The sequence below is a fragment of the Rhincodon typus genome, chromosome 15 (genome assembly GCF_021869965.1).
Source record: "Rhincodon typus isolate 14 chromosome 15, sRhiTyp1.1, whole genome shotgun sequence".
NCBI classification, from domain to species: Eukaryota; Metazoa; Chordata; class Chondrichthyes; order Orectolobiformes; family Rhincodontidae; genus Rhincodon; species Rhincodon typus.
This window is the reverse complement of record NC_063346.1, coordinates 43529420-43553336: the sequence shown is the minus strand read 5'-3', so window position 1 is coordinate 43553336 and position 23917 is coordinate 43529420. Positions and strand designations below refer to the sequence as shown.

Below are 23917 nucleotides of genomic sequence, written 5' to 3'. Positions count from 1 at the left end.
GTAGAAATGTTAGACATCATTATAGCTGTGAAATAATATTTAGAATGCATGTAATTAATTGCTGCTGTAAGAATATTTTTTGCATTTACTTGGACAACTAAAAGATGAAACTATAGCATTCTGCAGCAACTTGTGCCACAGTTATAATAATTGGATCTGATGTGGATATTTAGTAATACAAGAAAGTCTGTTGTCAGGGTAAGTCGATCTTTTCTAGTTTCTGAAGTATCAAGTAAAAACTGCAGTAAATAGCTCAGATTGAAACAAACTACGTGGACAAAGGAACTGAGGGCTTTGTTGTTACGTTTGCAGATGACACAAAGTAGATGGAGGGACAGAGAGTGTTGAGAAAGTGAGGAGGCTGCAGAAGGATAGACTAGGAGAGTGGCCAAAGATGTGGCAGATGGAATACAATTTGGGCAAGTGTGAAGTTATGCATTTTGGTAGGAAGAATAGGGGCGTAGTCTATTTTCTAAACTGAGAAAGCCTTCAGAAATCTGAAGTACTAAGTGGCTTGGAAGTCCTAGTTTAGGTTTCTCTGAAAGTTAACATGCAGGGTCAGTTGGCAGTTAGGATGGCAAATGCAATGTCAGTGTTCATTTCAAGAATACAACAGCAGAGATGTACTGTTGAGGCTGTGTAAGGCTCTGGTCAGACTGCATTTGGAATATTGTGAGCAGTTTTGGGCTCCGTATCCAAGGAAGAATGTGCTAGTATTGGAGGTTTACAAAAATGATGCTGGGGATGAAGGGTTTTTCATATGAGGAACAGTTGAAGACTCTAGGTCTGTACTTGATGGAGTTTAGAAGGATGAGGGGGATCTGATTGAAGCTTACAGAATGTTGAGAGGCCTAGGAAAATAAAGTGAGAATGAAAAGCTTCTGATTCCCATTGTTGAGAAAAATGTTCCCAATTTTTCCCTTTAACTTCAAGTGGGGAATTGAGAATTTCACCATTGATGACTTCCTATTTTCATGTTAGTATCTCATTAAAACTTCAATTCATCCTTTTTATCCCACTTCCAGTTCTTTCCTTCACCGAAAATTGTAAACTTCTGACGTGTACTTACAGTGAGTATCTGCCAGCTGCAGCTCACCAAGTTCTTGTCTTGTCTATTATCCACATGCTTCTTCAGAACAATATCCTCCACGGCCACCATTTTCCTCAGTTCTATATCCACACATCAGCATCAGCAAATCACCAGCCTCACCATATCACGCTTGTTCTTAGACCAACTCGAGACAGCAACACCAAAGAAGACATACGCAATTCCAACTTCTGCAGAGGCTGCATTTTGGTTCGCTTACCTAGCTCATGTTCACCCTTCTACTTATTTGGACTCTGCCAACCTTGGTCTATTTCGCGTTGTTTTCTCAAAGCATACTGACGGCCTTCAGCACTGACTTAACAAGCTCCCAGCCTACATGTGTCATATCCCGTTCTCATTGCACAGGGTCTTTAGTGCTTACTGCTGTCGAACAACACAGTGAGGGCAAATTACTGGCTTGCAGTTTCTGAAGCAGTGTTTAGCTGGGCTTTAAATATGACGCCAGGAGCATCAAAGTTGTAGGTTCCCCACAGTAGTGAACACTTGTGCCTCTCCAGCCACACAATTCCCCAAGAATGGCACCCAAGAGTCTCGTTGCATAATTTAATCATGTGGAGAGCTGGAGGTTGCGTGAGAAATATTGCTGTGGGCCATGGCGGACTGAGTGCAATGTATCTCATTAAGCAAAACAGTTTTTAACTGTAAATGGGAAAACTCCATCCATTGGACTGTTCATGTGCAATTACTTAAGGTTACAAACAAAGTTAATAAAGCGCATGTAATCCATATTTGATAAATAGAGGCATAGAGTACAAAAGTCAAAAAGTATACTTCCAGCCCTTGATTAAACATTATTTTAGCCCCAACTGGAGTATTGCATTCAGTTCTGGGCACCACACTTTAGGAAAGATATATGAATTATGAAGAGGGGGCAGAATAATTTTTTTTTATATTTGTTCATGGATTGTGATCATCACTAGTGAATGAGGGTTTCTTATTGCTCATTCTACTTGTCCTTGAGAATGGGATGCCAAGCTACTTTTATGAACTGATGCACATCCACAGTACTATTACATAATGGGCCTTGGAATTTTGACCCAGTGATGACTCTGGAACAGCTATATATTTGCCCTTTGCGATGGTCTTTGACTTGAAGAGAAATTTTGAAGTGGTATTTCATTGCACCTTCCATTCCTCCTAAGCATCAGAGGTTGCACATTTGGAAAGTGCTGTTGAAGAATCCTTGGTGTATATCTGCACTGCATCTTGTTTTTATGATGCACACTAGTTACAGTGCAGGGATGGTGGAAAGTGTGAATATTCAAGGAGTAAGGCATGTTGTGGTTCCAATCGAGCAGGCGGCCATTTCCTTGATGTTGTTATTGGAACTGCACTCATCCAGTCATTTACTATGATGGCTCCAGGGATAAAGGATTTGTCATGTGGGTGGAATGGAAAAGCTATTCTCCCTGAAACAGAGAAGTAGAGAAGATAATTTAGTAAAGATGCTCAAAATTCTGGAAGTTTAGTAAGAATAATAAAATAACAGTTTCCAGTGGTAGAACAGCAAGTGGAAGACTAACTTCAGGTGTTAGGGAAAATAATCAGAGGCAACTAGAGGGAGGTAAAGTACATAGTGACTTGTCCTGATCAATGCTTGAAAAGGTGATAGAAGGTGGTTGAGTAGTAGCTTTCTAAAAGGTAGTGGCTGCATATTTGAAACGGCGGTGGGGGGGGTCATGTTATAAGGCTATAGGCGAAGAGTACAGGGGTGTTTAAAAAAAAAAGTTCATAAAGAAGTGAGAGGGGCCAAATTGCTTCCTTCAGTGCTGTATTATCTGATTCTGTTATTGGAGTTAGTAGAAACATAATGAAATCAGTACTATTTGATAAAATAGTTTTGTGAGCATTTTTTATTGCTGCATAGTGCTTAAAACTATTGTGTAGCTGTCAGCAAGGGTAGTTTTAATAAAAATTGTACAGTCAGTCCAGGTTGTGAACGGATTCCGTTCTCGAGTCTGTTTGCAAGTTGATTTTACACAAGTTGGAACACAATGCAGGGCAATATAAAATAGCCATTCTTAAATATTGTATCCATTCATATGTTGGATCTTTAAAGTTATGCCCCAGTATGAGATTGAATTCATATGCTTGTAAATTGGAACCCCCCCGTACTGCAACATTAAAAAGTACTATAGAGATAACACAGTGTGGAAATTTTCTGAAGAAGGGTCCCGACCCAAAACATCAACTTTCCTGCTCCTCTGATGCTGCCTGGCCTGCTGTGTTCCTCCAGCTCCACACTGTGTTATCTGTGACTCCACCATCGGCAGTTCTTACTATCTCTCATTAAAAAGTACTATTTTTTTTTCAGGATATGCATGTTAGGAAATCGAACTCTTTCTCGAAATCTATTTGATATTTGTGCCAAAACCACAACTGAAAACAATTTGACAGTGACAACTAAATTATGGGACCTGTTCTGCACTTCTAAAAATCAGACAGACACTTGCGATGAGTATTTTGTGCAAAATAATGTCACAGAAATCCAAGGAATTCCAGGTGTAGCAAGTGGCAGAATAAAAGGTTTGTATGAGTTTATGTTAATGCATTTTGGAACATTTTTATGATTAGTGGAATAATTTGTGCACTTGAAATGGTGAAGCATATCATATTTTCAAGGCTGGATTCTTGCAATAGGAAGTACTGTTGCTGGCTTCACAGTTTATTCATTTTATTGTGTTGCTCCACTAGAGGGTCTCCTTGTAACTTGCAAGTCCGGTTATGACAGACGAATGCATAATTTTCAAACGCAGATATTGAGAATAATTTAATGAAACACTACTTGTCTAAAATAATACTTGTGTGTAATGCCTTATTCTAAAGGTTCTGTATGTTTTCTTTATAATTTAAAGTTTTTTTTTTAACTTTGAACATATTTAATAGTTGAAAGTTTTGCAGGATTACTAAAAATTGGATTAATCACTAACTTAAACATTTCATGAAGTTTACAATGTGAATTTTTACCTTGACTTTATTTCAAGTGATTTTTTAAAATCTAAAATCATGTTTCAAACATTCTGAATCACATAGATTTTAATTTTAAAAACACCAGCCATGTTAGTGATACAAGACCTAAAAGATACATTTTTCCAATTGTGTATGTGATGAATTTGCTTCTTTACAATCTGCTGTAATTAAGATTTCACTGTGTCTAATCTTGGTCAATTTTGTAGACAATCTGTGGAGCAGCTACATGACCAAAGGAGAGATACTACAAAAGCATTCTTTGCCATCTGTTGAAGCTTCTGGATCAAGAAGGAATCTACCTGTCTATGTGTTTGCAGACATAACTACTACGTTTACAATGTTGGTTGGCATCTTCTTCCCTTCAGTAACTGGTGAGGAAACTTGAATTATTACAGAGGAGAGATGATTTAGAAGGTATAGAAGATTTGCTCGTGCAGCCCAAATGCTATCCTCTGCAAGTTAATGAGAGCTAATAGGAAAGTCACACTTCAGTTTGTGGTAAATCTGTGTAATTCTGGCACACCACACTCTTTTTGCCCATCCCAAACGTATGTTTTTATAAAGTGTTCTGCCAGCATATGACCCCTTCTACTTGCTAACATTTTAACAATTGCTTTCAGTTTGAACACTTTGTTTCCCATGGAATTTAGAAATCAACACTAATGACTGTGTATGGTATTGTTTGCTAGTGCACAAGCTCTTTGAAATGCAGAAAGCAATACAATTGTTATAACGTCATTAGAAATGCAGTTTTAACTTGTGAATAATTTCTCTACTTTTCCAAGGACTGGCACTTGGAAATTGCTTTCCATTATTTTTGTGCATAAGTATTAAATATAATTTTTAGCGCTGACGTCAAACACAAGAAAGTCTCAACTGTAGACTGAGCAATTGGTACATGGAAATTGTGCAGAACACGGTTGCTATACTTAATGTTAGCTAGAATTTTAACTACTGTGTACCAGCATGTTGTTAATGAAATACGCTAAGAGGTAATGGCAATTGCACTGTACTGTTGGAACTTTGTTTATTTATATAATTGTCATTATCCTTGACTCATTCCCTTATGTTTCAATGGTTTTCTAATTATTTCTGTATTCTTAGAGAAAATGTGACGTTCTGTGTAGCTCCCAGATCAATACAGGCTGTGTTCCACTTTTTAAAAGGTCTAAACAAAGCAGACTCTCAGTCACTTTATAAGGTGAACTACTTGTGCCAGTGCAGATGCAAATGATGAAACTGTCACCAACGTAAAACATTTGCACAAAATGTCTTTTGTTTCTGTTCCAATGCTGATTACGATTTCTAGTACATTAAAAGGGATGTCTGCATGTAACTGCTCATTAGTTTGAACTGTAGTTTTTTTTATCATGAGGAATATATTCTATACAATAAAGTTATCCCTGGTATTTAATCTCCTATATACATTACAACAGTGTCTCTGAAGGCGACAAAGGACAAAGTAGTTTTGAACAAATTATGAAAATTTCCAAATGCTGGCATTCTGAAATAATGGAAATTTAAGAGGTCAGCCAGCATCTGTGGTGGAAAAGACAACAGCTGTTCGATATTTTGGGTGGAGGTTCTTTAACAAGACTAGTTTTGTCCCCTGCTTCCAGGAAAACATGTTGACCAGGACAGTTTTAGCATTCTGTTCTTGTCATCAACTGACTCGGACAGAGGCCCTGCAATATATAAGGTGTAAATCTCTCGGGGAATTTTTTTCATTGGAGTACAATAGCTGTCACTGAAACAGGTGGAATATTTCAATCTGCTTTACAGTAGCAACAGTATAGACATTTGCCACTAGGTATTTATGCCACTATGAATTTTCTCTGTATTGGACAGTGATTTTAAAATACTATTAAGTACTATATCCTCTCCCTCCAATAAGCTATTTTATATTTGTAGATTCATTGCAAAATTTATCCTTGTATTCCGTATTCACCATTGTGTATAACAGAATATAATAGAAACTTGAGTGAAATGAGCGAGGAACTAAGTACTTGTTCATGTAACATAATTATCTGCTTTCATTTATTAGGTATCATGGCTGGTTCTAATAGATCAGGAGACCTGAAAGATGCACAGAAGTCCATTCCCATTGGTACTATCCTGGCTATTGCTACAACCTCATTAATTTGTATCCTTTTTGTTTCATTAGTGTTTGGTACAAAACAGCTTAAAATTGAAGCAAGTCGCGTAGTACAACCTGTAGGTCCATGTTGTGAGGCTTGTTAGATGCAGTTTGTTTTCCTTCCTGTAAGCTATTTTGCAAGTTATCAAACCGTTTAATGGCAGGTCACGAAGAGACTTGAGCAAAAATTGAGTCTCTGATGCAGTATCAAAGAAATCCACACAATGAGTCTGATCTGTCAGATGGTGTTGTTCACATGAATACCAGAGAATCTCCCAAATGTCCTGGTTAATAGTTATTTCTCCACCAACATAACTCAAACTTTTTTTTTCCTGGTGATTTCACATTGCTGTTTGTGAGAATCAATCTTGGTACATGTTAATGTTTTCAACATTCTATCGGTAATAATATTTCAAAAGTGTTTACTTGGCTTTAGAGCACTTTGAGATGGCTGAAGGCCATAGAGGATGCTACGAAAATACAACTTAGTTTTTTTTGGGCCCATCCTTTTTAGATAGGGGATGGAGAATGACTTCACTTACGTCATCAATACGCCTCTGAACCCTGAGTAAGCCTTCATCTGCAGTAGTTGAAGTTTTTTTTAACACAGGTTTCCTTTTCAGAATGTGTGTAAAGCTTGGTGTGGAGCACATGGTTGGAATGTCGATACACAGACAGAGACACACAAACATGCTCAAGATCCCACCCCCGGCAATGCTTAATTTCCCAGGCAGTACACGTACATGAGCAGTGTTCACTTTCCCCTTCAACACCCCCTTCCCCACCACCCCCCCCACCCTCTTCTGAACAACTCTCTCATACTCTCAGTTCACCTCCAACCTCCTCCTTAATCCCTTCTCCTATCAGGCGTATATCAGCAAAGTTGACTGTCAGGGAACACAGGCCGAGAGGTTGAGCATTTTTGGGGGTGAGGGAGAAAGTTAGCACCAATTGTGAGGAGAATTTATGCACTTTCAGGAATAACTGTTCCACTCAAAATTGTATAAGTCAATGAAATGAGGTCAGACCTTACAGTTGTATCTTTTATGACGCAAAAGGGGGACATGACTTAGCCACTGCCTTTGAACTCTTCATCTTTTTATCCCGCTGGAGCCAGCACTAGAAAGTGCAAAGACTCCAGGGTAAAATGGTAAGTGGGCAGAGTAGATTACATTGAACAACCGACACATGATCTCATTCTTCCAAGGTAAGTACATCTACTCAAGCTTAGGTTTGTTTACTCTTCTGGATTTATGTATTTTCTCAAGATTTTTAGCTATCTCCCCTAAGTCTTTTCTTCAGCATAAATAAACCTAGGTTCTTGAATCTTCTTGTATCTCAGATGCCTTAAACTGGATATTAGCATAGTGACCCAATGGAATGCTGCCTCTTTGAGCAGCGGTGAGTTCTAAACCCACTAATTGCCTGTTGGTGGCAGGACAGAATTATTGAAGAAAGTCTGCCAGGGTTTCTGACTAATTTGCGTGCAATTTAAAATCTATAAAATGAGACCCAGTCAGTTTTTAAAACTTATTCCTACCTTCTAGGTCTTGTATTGTGGTTCATTGAGAAACTGAACCAACAAAGTATATCTGAACTAAAATCACAAATTATTCTGGGCTGCACTCTTATTTTACTCTGTCTTGTTTCCTTGATAGTAACAGAAAAATTGGCCATGTGAAACAGTCATACACAATTTAATTGAAGAGTGAGGGGAGTATATATTAAAAGGTTGGATGGTTACTTCCAATTTTTGTTATTCTGTTTACTTGTACACCTGAGTTTTGTTGTTAGTTAGCTCTTGAAGCACATTTTTAGCTGTCTACAAAGTTCAGTTTAATTGAATTTTATTTCACTTGACTGAAAATCAGACTTAAGCAGTGTTGTGTTATTTGGAGCCTGTATTGAAGATGTTGTACTTAGAGATAAGTAAGTACTGAATCATTTTGAAAGGAACAAAAAATGTTCTTTTGTGAAAAGTCTGTCTGAAAATGCATTTGACTTGTATAATATTTTTGAGTCTTGTTAGAATAATATCTAATTGAAGTATTCATCTCTGTCACTCACTCTCTAGCTTCTGGACTCCCCTGTCATCAAAAATGTCCTTTCTCCATCTATTAAAACTTTATAGGTTTCTCTGAGATGCCTGCTTATTCTTCTAAACTCTAGTGAGTATAGCCCTAATCAATCCAGTGTCTCCCCATTAATCAGCCCTACCATCCTAGGAATCAGTCTGGCAAAATTTCTTTACACTCCCTCAATCACTAGAATATCTTTCCTCAACCAAGAAAACCAAAACTGCACACAGTACTCCAAGTGTGGTTTTCCTGTACAGTTTATAGCAAGACATCCCTGATCCTGTACCCGAATCCTCTCACTATGAAGGTCAACATATCGTTTCACTTCTTCATCACCTGCTGTGCCTGCCTGCTTACTTTCAGCCACTGGTGTACAAGGACATATGCAAATCTCGGTGCACCACCCCTTTCCAAATCTATCACTGCTCAGATAATAATCTGCCTTCCTGTTTTTGCTACCAAAGTGGATAACCTCACATTTACACACATTGTATTGCATTTGTCATATATTTGCCCATTTACATAACTTGACCAAACCACACTAAATTTTCTCTGCATCCTCTTTTGCACCATATCCTCCCACCCAGCTGCAAGTTTGGAGGTATGACACACAGTTTCTGTGTCAAATCATTAATATGTATCATGAATAGCTGGGGTCCAAGCATTGACCTCTGCAGTATCACACTGATCATTCCTTGCCAATTGGAAAAAGACCCATTTATTCTTCCTGTTTATTTCTGTCTGCCAACCAGTTCTCTAAAAGTTGCATACTGAAATGGATAATCCCACATACTCTGATGCTTATCTCATTGGTGGGATCTTTATCGAAAGCCTTCTGAAAATCCAAGTAGATCACATCTGCTGGCCTCTTCCTATCCACTCTACAAGTTACATCCTCTAAAGATTCCAGTAGATTTGTCAAGTATGACCACCCCTTCATAAATCCATGCTAACTCTGTCCAATTCTGTCACTGTCTTCCAATGAATGTTTTCAACATTCTATTGGTAATAATATTTCAAAAGTATTTATTTGGCTTTAGAGCACTTTGAGATGGCTGAAGGCCATTGAGGATGTTATGAGAATACAACTTAGTTTTTTTTGGCCCCATCTTTTTTAGATAGGGGATGGAAAATGACTTCACTTACGTCATCAATACGCCTCTGAACCCTGAGTAAGCCTTCATGGGTGCCAACTGTGCAGTAGTTGAAGTTTTTGTTTGAACACGGGTTTCCTTTTCAGAATGTTTGTAAAGCTTGCTGTGGAGCACGTTGTTGGAATGTCAATACACAGACAGAGACACACAAACACGCTCAAGACCCCACCCCTTGGCAATGCTTAATTTCCCAGGCAGCGCACATACATGAGCAGTGTTCAGCAATCACCCATAATTACAGCCGTGACTTTATTACTTACATCTCTAATTTCCTTTTTCATGCCTTCCACAATATTACATTACAGTTTAGGGCTGTATATACAACCCGTGCTATCATTTCTGCCCCTTGGTGTTTCTAAGCTTACCATACAGATTTTACCTCATCAGAGCCGATATCCTTCCTCACAATTGCATTAATTTTCTTTTTAATCAACAATGCTAACCCATTTCCTTCTGCTTTTTGTCTGCCCTTTCTAAAAACTGCAAACCTCTTATTCAGTTCCCATTCCTGGTCACCCTGCAGCCATGTCTCTATGTTTAGATGTATTTGCTTGACTAATGCAACCGTTTTGTTGCAAATGCTCCACACGTTGAAGCATAAGACCTTATGGCTTGTCTTCTTAGCATTTTTAGTGCCATGCATTGGGCCCTGCTTGATTGTAGTCCTTGAATTCTCTGCTTATCACCTTTGATATTTCCAATTCCATCTTTTGTTTTAGTCCTTACTGCCCCATCATTTGTCTCCCTGTACAGATTTCCATTTTCCTGCCATTTTAGTTTAACCCCTCCCTGACCGCACTCACAAATACATCCCCTAGGGCATGCGTTCCAGTCCTGCCAAAGTGCAACCCATCCAGCCCTTACTGGTGCACCTCCCCCAGACTGGTCTCAATGTCCTAGGAGTCTGAAAGCCTCTCCCTCAGACTATTTCTTTAGCCATATGTTCATCCAACATTTCTACTCTGCTACCGGTCCTACTAGCTAGTCAATCCCAAAATCATTACCTTTTAGAGGGTTTTTCTTAAACTTGCTCCTAAAACCCTTCATGCTGTTTTAAGGATCTCCTCTATTTTCTTACCTACGTCATTGATACCGATGGTTGACGACCATTGACGACCACTGGTTGTTCACCCTCCTACTTCAGAATATCCTGTAGACATTCGGAGACATCCTTGGCCCTAGCACCTGAGAGGTAACATACCATCCTGGAGTCTCGGCTTTGGCCACAGAACCATTCCATCTGTTTCCCTTACTATTAAATCACTTATTACTACAGCATTCCTGCTGTTTTGCCTTCTGTTCCTTGCAACAGAGACAACTGTGGTGCAACGACTTTGGTTGCTGCCACTTTTCTCTAAAAGGCCATTCCCTCCAACAGTATCCAAAGCGTTATGACTGTTTTGCAGATGAATGGCTGGGGTGGGGCGTGGTCCCACACTACTTGGCTAGTTCTCTTACTCAGCCTGGTGGTCACCCATTCCTTTGCTGCCTGTGGAGCCTTAGTGTGCAGAGTGACTACAATGTGTAGGTGCTATCCATGATACTGTCCACTTCGCAGATGCAGCGCAGTGTCCCCAGCTGCTGTTCCAGCTCCACAACTTGGCATTTCCAGGAACTGCAGCTGGAGACATTTCTTGCACACATGCTGGTGACGGGCACTGGAAATGTGCCTGACTTTCCAGAGAGAGCAGGAGGAGCACACCACGGCCTTGAGTTCTCCTTCCATCTTTTATATCTGTAGCTTAAACGTTCAGATTACTCTTTACTCAAATAATGTTAATTCTAGAGCACTTCTTCTACCTTGGATCTCTGAAGGATAGTTCCTATGTACTTTAAAACAAAAATAAGACTTCTTAAAAACCTATCACCACTGAAAACTAATGCCTTCTAGTTAACTTCAGTCTGCTCATCCTGTGACTTTTACATATCCCTGGTGCTTCACAGTCAATCCCTTAATAGTAATAATAATAATAAATAATAATAAAACACTTTTCTAATTAATCACTGCTATTTAACATTAGTTCCTAAAAGGTAGTTCCTTACCTGCAAAACAACTCACTGATTTCCTGTAACATGACTCTTGTCTATTTTTCTCGCAGTTCACTTGCAAGCAGCTGAATAAGTGAAATTCAGGGTCCAGTGCTGATTACCCATGCTACCGCACCCCCCCCAACACACACACAACCCCTCCACACACGTGCATGAGCACGCCCCCCTACACACACAGAGTCTGGCTCCACTACCACTCAACGTTGCAGGATTGCTGTGGCTTATCTCTCAGTTTCTTTGCTTGTCATGGAGCAAGGACCAATTCCTACAGGGCAAGGTGATGGACAGGCAATAGCAAATGCAATAATAAGAAACATCATCTTCCCTACTGATGTAACTCAGTTCTGATCCATCTCCAGAGACTTGCACTGGATGTGAAATTGCAGAGCTTCAAGTATGCACAGCTCTAAGATTCTCAACTTCCCTTGCTGCACTATTATCAGCTAGCAGTCTGAACAACTTGCAGCACAAAATTTCCCTGATAATTAATATAAGTGCAAGGGCATGATTAAATTCCGCTCATTGCCCTGCTGTGGCAATTTATGGTCCGTTCTTCTAATTTTACCAATTTTTTGGTTTTCCTTGTCTAATGTCTTTTTCAGATGTTAATGCCTTTAAACCCAAAAAGCTATTAAATTTGATGTTGAAAATATTTAATGTATGTATATGGATTTATTTCTTCTTCGTGTCCAGGTATGGTGATGCTGTGAATAATAATCTGGTTGTTGGAACTCTGGCCTGGCCTTCTCCATGGGTTATTGTGATTGGTTCCTTTTTCTCAACATGTGGTGCTGGTTTACAGAGCCTAACCGGAGCTCCACGGTTGTTGCAAGCCATAGCTAAAGACAATATCATACCTTTCTTGCGGGTTTGTATGCTATATTTGTTTTGATTGAACCTTCTTGCTGCTAAATTTGATGTATGATGTAGCTTCAGGGAGGTCTTTGTGCAACTTAATTCATCCATTGTTGTGAATTATTAAAGCCAACTTAAACCAAAACTTTGGCCTAATCTGCTGCTATAGGTCTTTTGGCCCATCAAGGGCAACTTGCAGGCATATGTCGCCTGTTTAATAAATTTAAATTATTTTCCACAAGTTTTGCGCAGTATTTTTTTTTCAGTTACCTCTTCCTGACATTGTTTCAAGCTGTCACTGCATACGCTTTGACATATTTGCACTTTGTTCCACATATTCACATAATCTTAAAATTAACCGTTATGTAACAGTTTTTGCCAAAAAAGAAATTAAACCAGATCATTGTAAACCAATGACTTATTCTGAATAGAGATGTTTTGTTAAAAAGCTAGCCACTCCTATTCAAAAAAATCGAAAAACTGGATGCGGAAATCAAAAACAAAGGGTCAACTTGACCTGAAACGTTAACTCCAATTTCTCTCTGCAGATGCTGCCAGACCTGCTGAGATTTTCCAGCAATTTGTTTTTGTAGCCACTTCTAATCCACTACTGATTTTTGGATCCTATTTATATTATTGAAAACAATATCATAGAGTCTTCACCAGTCTTAAAAGCACAAATGCATTTGAAAACTAGTATTTCAAAATGTTTCCTGTCTCCTCTGCTTTTTCTGTTAATTTGTGAATGTCAGAATTAAAGCCTTGGTGTCAAACTTCAGTTTCCTTCTAGCCTTGTTCTCATTTCTAATAATTACACTTTTTTAAAAAAGAGCTACTGTCCTTATAAAACAGAACTGCGGATACTGGAGATCTAAAACAAACAAAAACAGAAATTGCTGCAGAAACTCAGCAGATTTGGCAGCATCTCTGGACAAAACCAGAGTGAAGTTAACGTTCGAAGTCCAGTGACCTTTTGTCAGAACTGAAAGTAGTTAGGAAATGATGGTATTTATGCTGATTGTGGGTGTTGTAGGGGAAGGAGTGAGATGGATAGATGGGGACAGTGCCCAGAGAGAGAGAGAGAGGAAGTAAAGCAAAGCAGACAACTGAACTGTTGACAGTAAGCGAGGGAAGAATAACAGGGACTGTGGGTAGTTAAAAATGGGTTGGCTGTTTGAAGAGCAGCCCAATCAGGACAGTACCTAGGACTGTGGGGGAATGAACATGGATGAAGGTGTTCATGGTCGGCAGTTATTAAACTGAATGTTGAGTCCTGAAGGCTGTAAGGTGCCACTGTCATTTGTTTGACTCAAAGCAGTTATTTGCATAATGGTAAATTATGATTAATCAATAAATGTCAAAATCTTGATGCAAAACAGTCCATGTTGAGAACCTTTTTTGAAGGCCATTTTATGTTCACTCCTTTATCATGTTATGGCCTTTGTTTTTCTTACTGTTGTTTTGGTTTCATTATATAGCAGAAATTTATAGTCTCTCATCAGAGAATTTTAAAACACAAAATGTGATGATTTGCAGGAAGTTCTGTCTACACTTCAGGAAATGTATCTTAGAATTTATAGCATCAGTACAGGAAACAGATATAGTTGAAGACATGAAAACCACCACATAAATATCTGATTAGCCAGCAACTATTTTCATATCAAATTTCTCATGAAATGTCATTTCCCTTTTTTCTGAACTCGGCTTTTTGATATGATGAAATGAATTATTAATATTAATACTGATTTTAAATTTTAAAGTTTTATTGGTATGTTTTAATATTGTAGGTATTTGGCAATGGAAAGGCCAATGGTGAGCCAACCTGGGCTCTTCTTTTGACAGCTGTTATAGCTGAACTTGGAATTCTGATAGCTTCACTTGATATGGTGGCTCCCATTCTCTCAATGTAAGTGCAATTTCTTGTAAGACCTTTTGAATCAATAGCCATTTTAAATTGTAATCTCTCAGCAGACATCAGTTTCACTGACTTTTGCATCTCTTCCATTTTCAAAAGGATATTTTTCTTTCCCCTGAATATTTTTCTAGATATCTTTTTTGTTTAAAAAGAAAAAAAATTCAGATTTAATTGACAGATATCCAAAACCTAACATTAAACACTAGGCAGAACATGTGCATCATTGGAAATGAATAAAGGCTCCATGAATCATTTTCCAGGGTGGGAGTTCAACATTTGTTTGGTCACTTTTGCTTCATTACCATTTATGCCGATAAATGAATATAAACAAGAGAAATTCTTCCAGTATTCTCTGCTGTGCTTTGGATCTATAGCCTCAACAATTTAAAGTGAAAGTTCTTGAGATGAATGACAGGATCTAAGGTTCAAAGTTTGCTGTAATTTAGTGTTATTGCTCTGACAGATCTTTCTTCAATCAATCAGCTCACCATTTTCCAGCAAATCTCATCACACATTTTCGAAGTTGTTTCTGATTTGATTTGGGGAATAACATGAACCTGCTACCCAACTCTGAATCCCTGTATTTTGCTCTCTTTTTTTGGAAAGTTCTTCCTTGGGCATTTCTTATAGAAAGCCAGATGAATATGATATTGAAATTAAGCTTTGAAACGTAACTCTAAAATAGAAAACGCAAAGAAATCCAGAAAAAAAAAATTGGAAAGAATTTTTTTTAAAATAGGGAAAGTGAACAAATGCAAACAGCGATGAAATCAAACACAAATATGGTGAAGTGAGGGAAAGGACCCCAATAGCCAAAGAACTGAAATTCGAAGAAAGGAGGGAAAGTTTGTGTTGCATTACACTCATTTTTTGATTTCTCCTACAATAAACTAGGAGTTTGGATGCTATTCTGCTGCATGTGATTCTAAATAAATGATCAGTAACTCTGTTGACTTTTCTTGTACCTGTGTGCGTGGCTTTTTACTTATACCTGTTAAGTTTAATTAATAAATGGAAGAATATTCCAAGGGTACAGAATGAAACAAAAATGTGCATTATAGATTTAGCTCCAAATGGCTCTCTGTAGGAAACTGTCCTTAAGAGCATCAGAGACTGAGGGGTGACCTTGTATGGAGATTTATGGAATTGTGGGGGCATGATGGGGTGAATGGCCAGGGTCTTTTTCCTGAGGTGGTGGAGTCCAGGACTGAGGGGCATAGGTTTGGGGTGAGAGGAGAAAGGTTTGAAGGGGTCCTGAGGAGCAACTTTTTCACACAGAGGGTGGTGCATGTATGGAGCAAGCTACCAGAGGAGGTGGTGAAGGCTAATACAATTACAACATGTAAAAGGCATCTGGATGGGTAAATGAATAGGAAGGGTTTAAAGGGATATGGACCAAATGCTGCCATATGGAACTAGGGTCAATTTAGGGTGTCTGGTTGGCACAGATAAGTTGGACTGAAGGGGCTGTTTCTGTGCTTTATGATTCTACAACTATTTGTCTTCATTACTTCCCTGTCACAATGCTTTTTATCTTATGCTTTTCACTTATGTTTGCTTTGTACCAGGTCTCTGGACTTGTTGGAGTAAAGGGATCCTTCTAATTACCTATTATGTTGTGCATGTGACTTTATCCTGAAATAGTAGCTTCAGTTCTTTTATGTGTACTGAAATAAATTTGCATATTTTTTTGACCTGATGATTTGGAAATTTTTTGGACAGTGTTATTTTTAAAAAAAATCAAATCTGACTTCCTGTAATTGTCAAGCAATGAATGTGAAGAAAGTGAAAATGGAATACTAAGAATAAATAAAACAAATGAAAAAAACAATCTAGCACTAAAGCTGGATAATTAATACATTCAAATGGCAAATAATTTTAAATTGTTTGTGAGCACAGTGTGAATAACTAAGATGATACACAACTTGGCAGTATTATGAACTGTAGGAAAGCTTAGTGATGAACTTCAAGGCAACATTACAAATTGTTGGAATGGGCATATACACAGTAGATGAACTTTAATGTCGAGAAATGTAAAGTGACATGTTTTAGTAGCAAGATTGAGAAGAGGTAATACAAAATAAAGTATGCACTTCTAAAGTAATTATAGTACCAGAGAGACTGAGGTAATATGTCCACAAATTACTAAAGGTGGGAGGGCAGATTGAGAGAGTGGTATAAGGCATACCCGATCCTGTGAATTGTAAACAGAGTCTTAGTGTACCAAGAAATTTATGATGGTTCTGTCTAAAACACTGGTTCAGCCACTATTGGAAAATTGAGTGATGGTCCAGTTCTGGGTATTAAACATAAAGAAGAATGTGAAGGCATGAAAAAGGGTGCAGAAAGATTAACACAAACTATTCTAGAGATGAGGAATTTCAGTTACTTAGATCGGAGAAGCCAAGGCTGTTTTCCTTTGAGAGGAAATTTGATAGAGGTATTTAAAATCATGAGGCAACAGGAGAGAGTAGATGTTGCCAATGACAGATAGTTGAGGACATTGGCTTAAGGTCAGTTTCTAAAGCACCATTCTAAGGTTCTAAATTAACAGCATTCTCAGATCATGTTTCTTTCTAGTTACTATTTTTAAAATTGTTCACTGCTATACGGGGAAGAAGGAACCACACAGTTGAGTACTAAGAACAGAAATTCCATCATGTTATCCGAATTTATTCTTTACTTTATAAATATATAAGTAAGATTCCTATTCATGTTTTTCAGGTTTTTCTTAATGTGCTATCTGTTTGTAAACTTGGCCTGTGCAGTGCAAACACTTCTACGAACTCCAAACTGGCGTCCAAGGTTTAAATACTACCATTGGTAAGAACAGGTTTAAAGCATTAAGTCTATCTTCTAACTCCACATGAGTTTATTTATTATGTGTTTTTATATTTTTTAAGACTTGAGGAGCCCATACGAACATTTCATTAGTTTCATTAGCCCTGCAGTTAACACTTTTTAACTGGAGGAAAGGAGAAGTCAAAGCTTCAGGTATTACCTTCCTTCAGGACAGTCCTGAAGAAGGGTAATACCTGAAATGTTGGCTGCTCCTTTCCTCCGTACACTGCCTGACTTGCTGTGTTCTTCCAGCCTCCTGTTTGTCTACCTTGGATTCCAGCATCTGCAGTTTTTGTCTCTAACACCTTTTAACTGTTAACCTCTGGCTTCACATATCAATGATTTGTAAGATTCATGAGCTACACCATTCTGATACACAACAGTTTTTTCAGTTGGGTACAATAGAATTGGATTGGGTTTGATGTATTTTTGTCAGACCATCTTATGAATGCTTAATAGAAGTAATTTTAAAGTACTCGTTGCACCATGAATTCTCCCATCTTATGATCAACTGTGAAATCTGAGTCATGTAAATGCACAACTACATAAATGTAATTTTAATTTGTTTTTCTTCTGTAGGGCTTTGTCGTTTTTAGGTATGAGCATGTGCATTGCACTAATGTTCATTTCTTCATGGTATTATGCTCTTGTGGCGATGTTAATTGCGGGAATGATATACAAATATATTGAATACCAAGGGTGAGTACTTGAAAGCCAATGGTTTTTCTTATCTGCATAATGTTTGAGGGTTTTTTAATTCATCCCTAAGTTTAATTTTTCCGGAGTTATTTTTAAAGAATCATGGAGTTATAAAGATATACATAACTTTAAGGGCAAAAACAATTAAACTCTGGAGCTTTGCTGTTAAAGAGATGGGCCAGAATTTTCACCATAATAATATTACACCAAACAGCACTCCTTTTTCTGTATACAGGAAGTTGTGGTTTGACTGATTTTGCTGATTAGAATCATCAAACATAACCCAAAATTTTCTTGACATTTATTTTGCTGCACACTTTGCTGAAGGGTGTAAAACATTGAATTGTACTCCAACTGTAACATTTTAAACTAAAACTCAGTCCTCATTTGCTGAAGTCAAATTGCAGAGATCATCTCTGCTGATTAGATTGTTTCAGCTGGTGGACTGAGTGAGTGTGAGTTTGAAAAGAAATGTGTTTAGATGGGCAACGTTGATCCTGGGCATTTTAATACCGTCACTATCTAAATTCTACATTTTCTTAGTTGGTTTCACCAAAGAAAGCTTGTGTTGGAAGGCTTAATCCAATGAAAGTACAAATGCTAATGTTTCTCACAATACTGTCATCAAGGAAAACCGAATAATCTTTGAGCCATTGAAACTGCATCTTGCAATTTTCTGCATTGTTTCTGGCCTAACCCTCTGATATTAATAAGGCTGAAATAAAGCAGTCATTATAAAATCCACATTTCCCGGCTGAAGTCATATGTTAGAGTGTGAGGTACCAAAAATCTGTTCTTGTTTTTCTCTATTCATTCACAGCAAGGGGGTTGCTTGTAATTTGTTGCCTGTAAGAAGATGGTGGTAAACCACCAACTTGAATATAACTGAGTAGTTTGCTAGGTCAATTCAGAAGACAATTAAGAGCCAATCTTACTGCTGTGGGTCAGGAGTCATGTATTTTCCTGAGAGAGCTAAGGCAGTAAATTTCCTTTCCTGAAGCTTGACACTGTCCAGGAGAGAGCAATCTGCTTGGTTGGCATTCCCATGTAGCAACTCCAAATTGACTCCCTCCACCACTGATGCACAGCAGCAACTTTGTAACTGCAAGATGAGCTGCAACAGTTCGACAGTTCTCAGCACCTTCCATGGCTATGACCTCTGTCAGGTAGAAGAACAAAGGCAACAGGTACATGAGCACCACCACCACCTGCAAGCTCACCTCTAAGCTACATATTATCCTCACTTGGAAGTATATCCCTTTTCCTTCGTTATCATTGCATCAAAATCCTGGAGTTCCTTCTGTAACAGCACTCTGTGTCTCTACACCTCTTGAGCTGCAGCAATTGAAGAAGGTTAACTTGCCACCTTCTCGAGGTAATTAGTTATTTGCAATAAATGCTGGTCTGGTCAGCAACACCCATATCCTGTCCTGTGATAGGCTGAAGAAAAACTAGACAGGATTTTAGAATAAGCATTTTTTTAACCCAACACTATTACTGATACAAACGTAATATTCCAGACTTATTTAATTAGTTGTTGAATTTAAATTTTTAATCTGCTGTCATATTCAATGGATTAATGTGACTGTTAGTCCAGGTTTTTGAATTGCTGTTGAAAAAAGTAGCCACAATGTCACATTGTCTTTCTTGGAACATTAACTTAACATTTATCTTTTTTTTTATATTCAGCAAATTACAAAAATATAAGTAACTGCATACACTAGATGAAAACTCCCATAGTAGTCAGCAATTGAAATAATTTCTTAACTATACATTACCCATGCCATTGTAAATTCTGCATTTGATTGTTCGGTACAGTGACCAATAATAGCCTTGTTAAAAATTCAGTTACATAAACTTAGTTGGCTAAATTGTTGATTTGTAATGTACTGTAACACCAATAGTGTGGATTCAATTTTTGCGTCGGCTATGGTTACCATAAAGGACTTCTAGACCTCTTGCCTTGCCTGAGGCGTGGCGACCCTCGGGTTAAACTGCCACCAGTTGTCTCTCTAATGAGAGAACAGCCCTATGGTCCAGTAGGACAGTGGCGACTTTATCTCATTATCTATCTTAGTAGTTGGATCTCTTGTTGAAAACTTTTACCTTTAATGCTTTTAAACATTGAAGTTCAAGGATGATGTATATGTCAATTTACTATTATTTTAGGTATTTCAATGATACTGGATTGTGTGACAAACCAGGTTACTTATGTCTTTCTGCAGTGCAGAGAAGGAGTGGGGTGATGGCATTCGGGGCCTGTCCCTAAGCGCAGCTCGTTATGCCTTGCTCAGGTTGGAAGAAGGTCCTCCTCACACTAAGAACTGGAGGTAAAATAATGCAGTCAGTTTGGTGCTTACATTGTGCAAGCTCAAAGTTATTAATAAAATAGAATGAAGCTTGAATGTGTGACAGCAATATATAAACATGATGAATTTATTTGAAATGTGACACAAATCTTTCTTTATATGTGTTTGTAACCAGAATCTGAATCGACTGTGAATTGTAATGATTGTGTGTGCCCTTAAGCTCTGGCATGTTTCATGTCATTCTCCATTTTGCAAGTATTTTACTATATCTGATGTAAGCATTTGAGGAAAAATGGTTGCAGAGTCCATGATAAATTAGAAAGACAAACTAGATTCATTTTGCCTAATTAAAACCATGCCTACTTTTAATAAGTAACCCAGTGTTTTTATGTTTTATCAGTTTCTTATTGAAGAATAGCCTAAAAATTAGAGGTAGACCATACAAGAATGAAATTAGGGAAGATTTTTACACTGAAAGTAGTAGAAGTTTGAAACTCCCATCTACAAGTAGTATTTTATCAGCAACCAGTTCACCTTATAGTACTTCCTTTCTGTGCCTGAATAATACCTGGGGAATATCTTTAACCAGAGGAAAGGTCACTGGACCCAAAATGTTAATTCTGATTATTTTTTTCTTCACGGATGCTGCCAGACATGCTGAGCTTTTCCAAAAACTTCAGTTGTTTTTTATTTTGTACTTAGCTTGCAAACCTCCAATACTAGGTGCATTAGGAATCTCCAAACGACATCTTTCTGCTCCATCCACAACTGTCTGTTCTTAATGAACTCAAAGTAGATTCTTAATTTTGCTAAACCTTATCATCTGGTAATTTTGTAGGATTTTATGTCGGAGGATACATTTTTTGTCGTGTCATTCAGTTTTAATTTAATTGATATCATTACATTTGGGATGATTACTGACCCAACACATCCATATCTGATCTTTTATGATAATTCTGAGAAACACAACTTGTTGTGTTCTCGAGTTAATAATTGACAACACAAATTAAATCTGCAGTTTTAGTATTCAGCTTGAGCGAAGCCTTTCTTGAAGATCAAAGGGCACTTTTGTCTTCCTCAGCAATCTTGCTCCATTCTTTGAGTTCTGTCTCTTCGTCCTGGCAGTGTTCAACATTGTCTTAAGTTTAGTTATGTTGCAGTACTCCACTAATTCTTCAATGCTTTCTTTCCTAGGCCTCAGTTGTTAGTTATGCTGAAACTGGATGAAGATCTCCATGTGAAGCATCCCAGATTGCTAACATTTGCCTCCCAGTTAAAAGCTGGCAAGGGTCTTACTATTGTTGGTTCTGTTATTCAAGGAAATTTCCTGGAAAATTATGGGGAAGCGCAGGCTGCTGAACAAGTATGACTTAATTTTTTTTGTGTTTAAATAATTGCTTGGTAATGCAGAACTTGGGCAAATCAAATCAAACCCTGGTTAGACCCCACATTGAATACTGTGAGCAGGTCTGGGCACCGTACCTTAGGAAAGATGCATTGGCCTTGGAGGAAGTACAACATAGGCCTACAAGAATGATATCTGAACTTTAAGGCTTAAGTTATGAGGAGCGATTATACAGATTAGGCCTGCTTTCTCTAGAATTTAGAAGGTTAAGGGGTGATTTGATTGACGTCGTCACGATATTATCAGGAAAAGACAGGATAGATAAAGATAAATTATTTCCACTGGTTGGGGATTCTAGAACTAGGGGCATAGTCTGAGAATTAGGGCCAGACTGTTCAGGAGAGATGTTAAGAAGCACTTCTACACCAAAAGAGTGTACATGTTTGGGACTATCTTCCACAAACGGCAGTGGATGCTGGATTAGTTGTTAATTTTAAACCTGACATCAATAAATTTTTAAGATGAGGGATATGGGCCAAAGGCTGGTATATGGAGTTAGATCGTAGATCAACTATGATCTCCTTGAATAGTGGAACAGGTTCGAGGGGCTGAATGGCCAACTGCTGTTCCTGTGTTCATTAACAATACCACAGAAGAATTCCTAGAATATGTATGGGATGATTTTCTGGATCAGTACATTGAGGAGCCAACTAGAGAACAGGCCATCATAGATTGGATATTGTGTAATAAGAAAGGAATAATTGGCTCTGAAAAGCCCTTTGGGGAACAGTGAACATTATGTGGTGGAATGTTTCATTAAGATAGAGAGTTATGTAGTTGTTTCTGAAACTAGGATTCTGAATCTAAATAAAGGAAACTATGATGGTAGATTCTAAGCTGGCTATGATAAATAGGGGAACATTACTTAAAGGAATAGGGTTAGGCAGTTGGTGAATAGACAGTTACAAACGTTTAATGACCTCGAGGAGAAACTGAAACATGTTCATTCCTGTCCGGCACAAAAATAAAACCAGAACAGTGGTCCAACCACGATTAACAAGGGAAGTTAAGGGATAGTGTTAAATCTAAGGAAAGTTACATCCAAACTGGCCAATCAAGCAACAGAGCTAAGGATTGAGAGTAGTGTACTTTCAGAAAAGGAGGACAAAGGGATTGAGTAAAACTTAGAAAATGGAATGCGAAAGTACTCTTGTGAGGATCAGACGGACTGATTAATTGTAAAGGCTTCTATAGGTATGTGAGAAAAAGATTAGCTAAGACAAATGTATAGCCCTTACACTCAGAAACAGATGAAGTTTATAATAACAAAAGGATGATCGATCAATTAAATGCATATTTTGTTTCTGCCTTCACAAAGGAGGACTCAAATAACATTCCAAATATATAGGGTGATATTGGGTCTAGTGAAAGGCAGGAACTATAAGAAGTCAGTATTGGTAAAGAAATGGTATTGGGGAAATTGATGGGATTAAAGGCAATAAATTTCAAGGCCCTGATAATCTACATCTGAGTATTTAAGGAAGTGGCCCTTGAAATAGTCAATGCATTGGTGGTCATCTTTCAAGATTCTATAAACTTTGTAACAATTTCTATGGATTAGAGGGCAGTTAATGTAATCCTGCATTTTTCTTTAAGAAAAGTAGATAGAGTGAAAACAGAAAATCAAGACGAGTTAGCCTGACATCGCTGGTGAAGAAATTGTTAGCTTCAGTTGTAAAAGATTTAATAGCACAGGACTTGGAAAACAGTGACATGATTGGACAGAGTCAGCATGAATTTACAAAATGCAAATCATACTTGACAAATTTATGGAATTTTTTGAGTAGATTTGATAAGGGGGAACCAGTAGATGTGGTTTGCTTGGACTTTCAGAAGCCGTTCAACAAGGTCCAACGTAAACGATCTGCATGTAAAATGAAAATGCCTGGGATTGTATATAGTGTACTGACCTAGACAGAGAACTGGTTGACTACAGACAATGAAGAGCCTGAATAAATTAGTCTTTTTCTGACTGGAAGGCAGTGACGTGTGGGATACTGTAGGGATCAATGCTTTGCCCCCAGCTATTCACTAGAGGGAGCAAAAGATAATGCCTCCAAGTAACGTCAAGAAGTGAAGAATTTCTTTTCATGATTGCCACCGAGTTCAGATTCACTGGAACTCCTTGGTGCCTTTCCAAGACCCCTCTCTCACAGAACAATTTTGGAATTCAGGGACTGGATTCAATGTTTTTGAGCTGTTTTATTTCTATGGACTTTGTTAGCACGTGTCACGTCATGGCTCACGGCAATCTTTGTGATGCGACCTTCTGTTCCCCATCTCATTAATTATGCAGCCAGTTTCCTCTGTATCGTTCAGAGATAGTAGGAACTGTCGATGCTGGAGAATCTGAGATAACAAGGTGTAGAGCTGGATGAACACAGGCCAAGCAGCATC

At 38.1% G+C, this 23917-nt stretch overlaps 1 protein-coding gene across 1 annotated transcript in view; it reads left to right on the top strand.

Annotated features, from left to right (window-relative positions):
* The window catches only part of slc12a4 (solute carrier family 12 member 4), a 76323-nt gene that overhangs the window by 25113 nt on the left and 27293 nt on the right, over positions 1 to 23917 (top strand). Inside the window, exons 8-17 of the mRNA XM_048605988.1 lie at positions 3423 to 3634; positions 4285 to 4449; positions 6123 to 6221; positions 8087 to 8144; positions 12190 to 12364; positions 14139 to 14257; positions 16991 to 17089; positions 17687 to 17806; positions 20032 to 20136; positions 21310 to 21478. Of these exons, the coding sequence (XP_048461945.1) occupies positions 3423 to 3634; positions 4285 to 4449; positions 6123 to 6221; positions 8087 to 8144; positions 12190 to 12364; positions 14139 to 14257; positions 16991 to 17089; positions 17687 to 17806; positions 20032 to 20136; positions 21310 to 21478 (1321 nt within the window). The remainder of the gene's footprint in view (positions 1 to 3422; positions 3635 to 4284; positions 4450 to 6122; positions 6222 to 8086; positions 8145 to 12189; positions 12365 to 14138; positions 14258 to 16990; positions 17090 to 17686; positions 17807 to 20031; positions 20137 to 21309; positions 21479 to 23917) is intronic.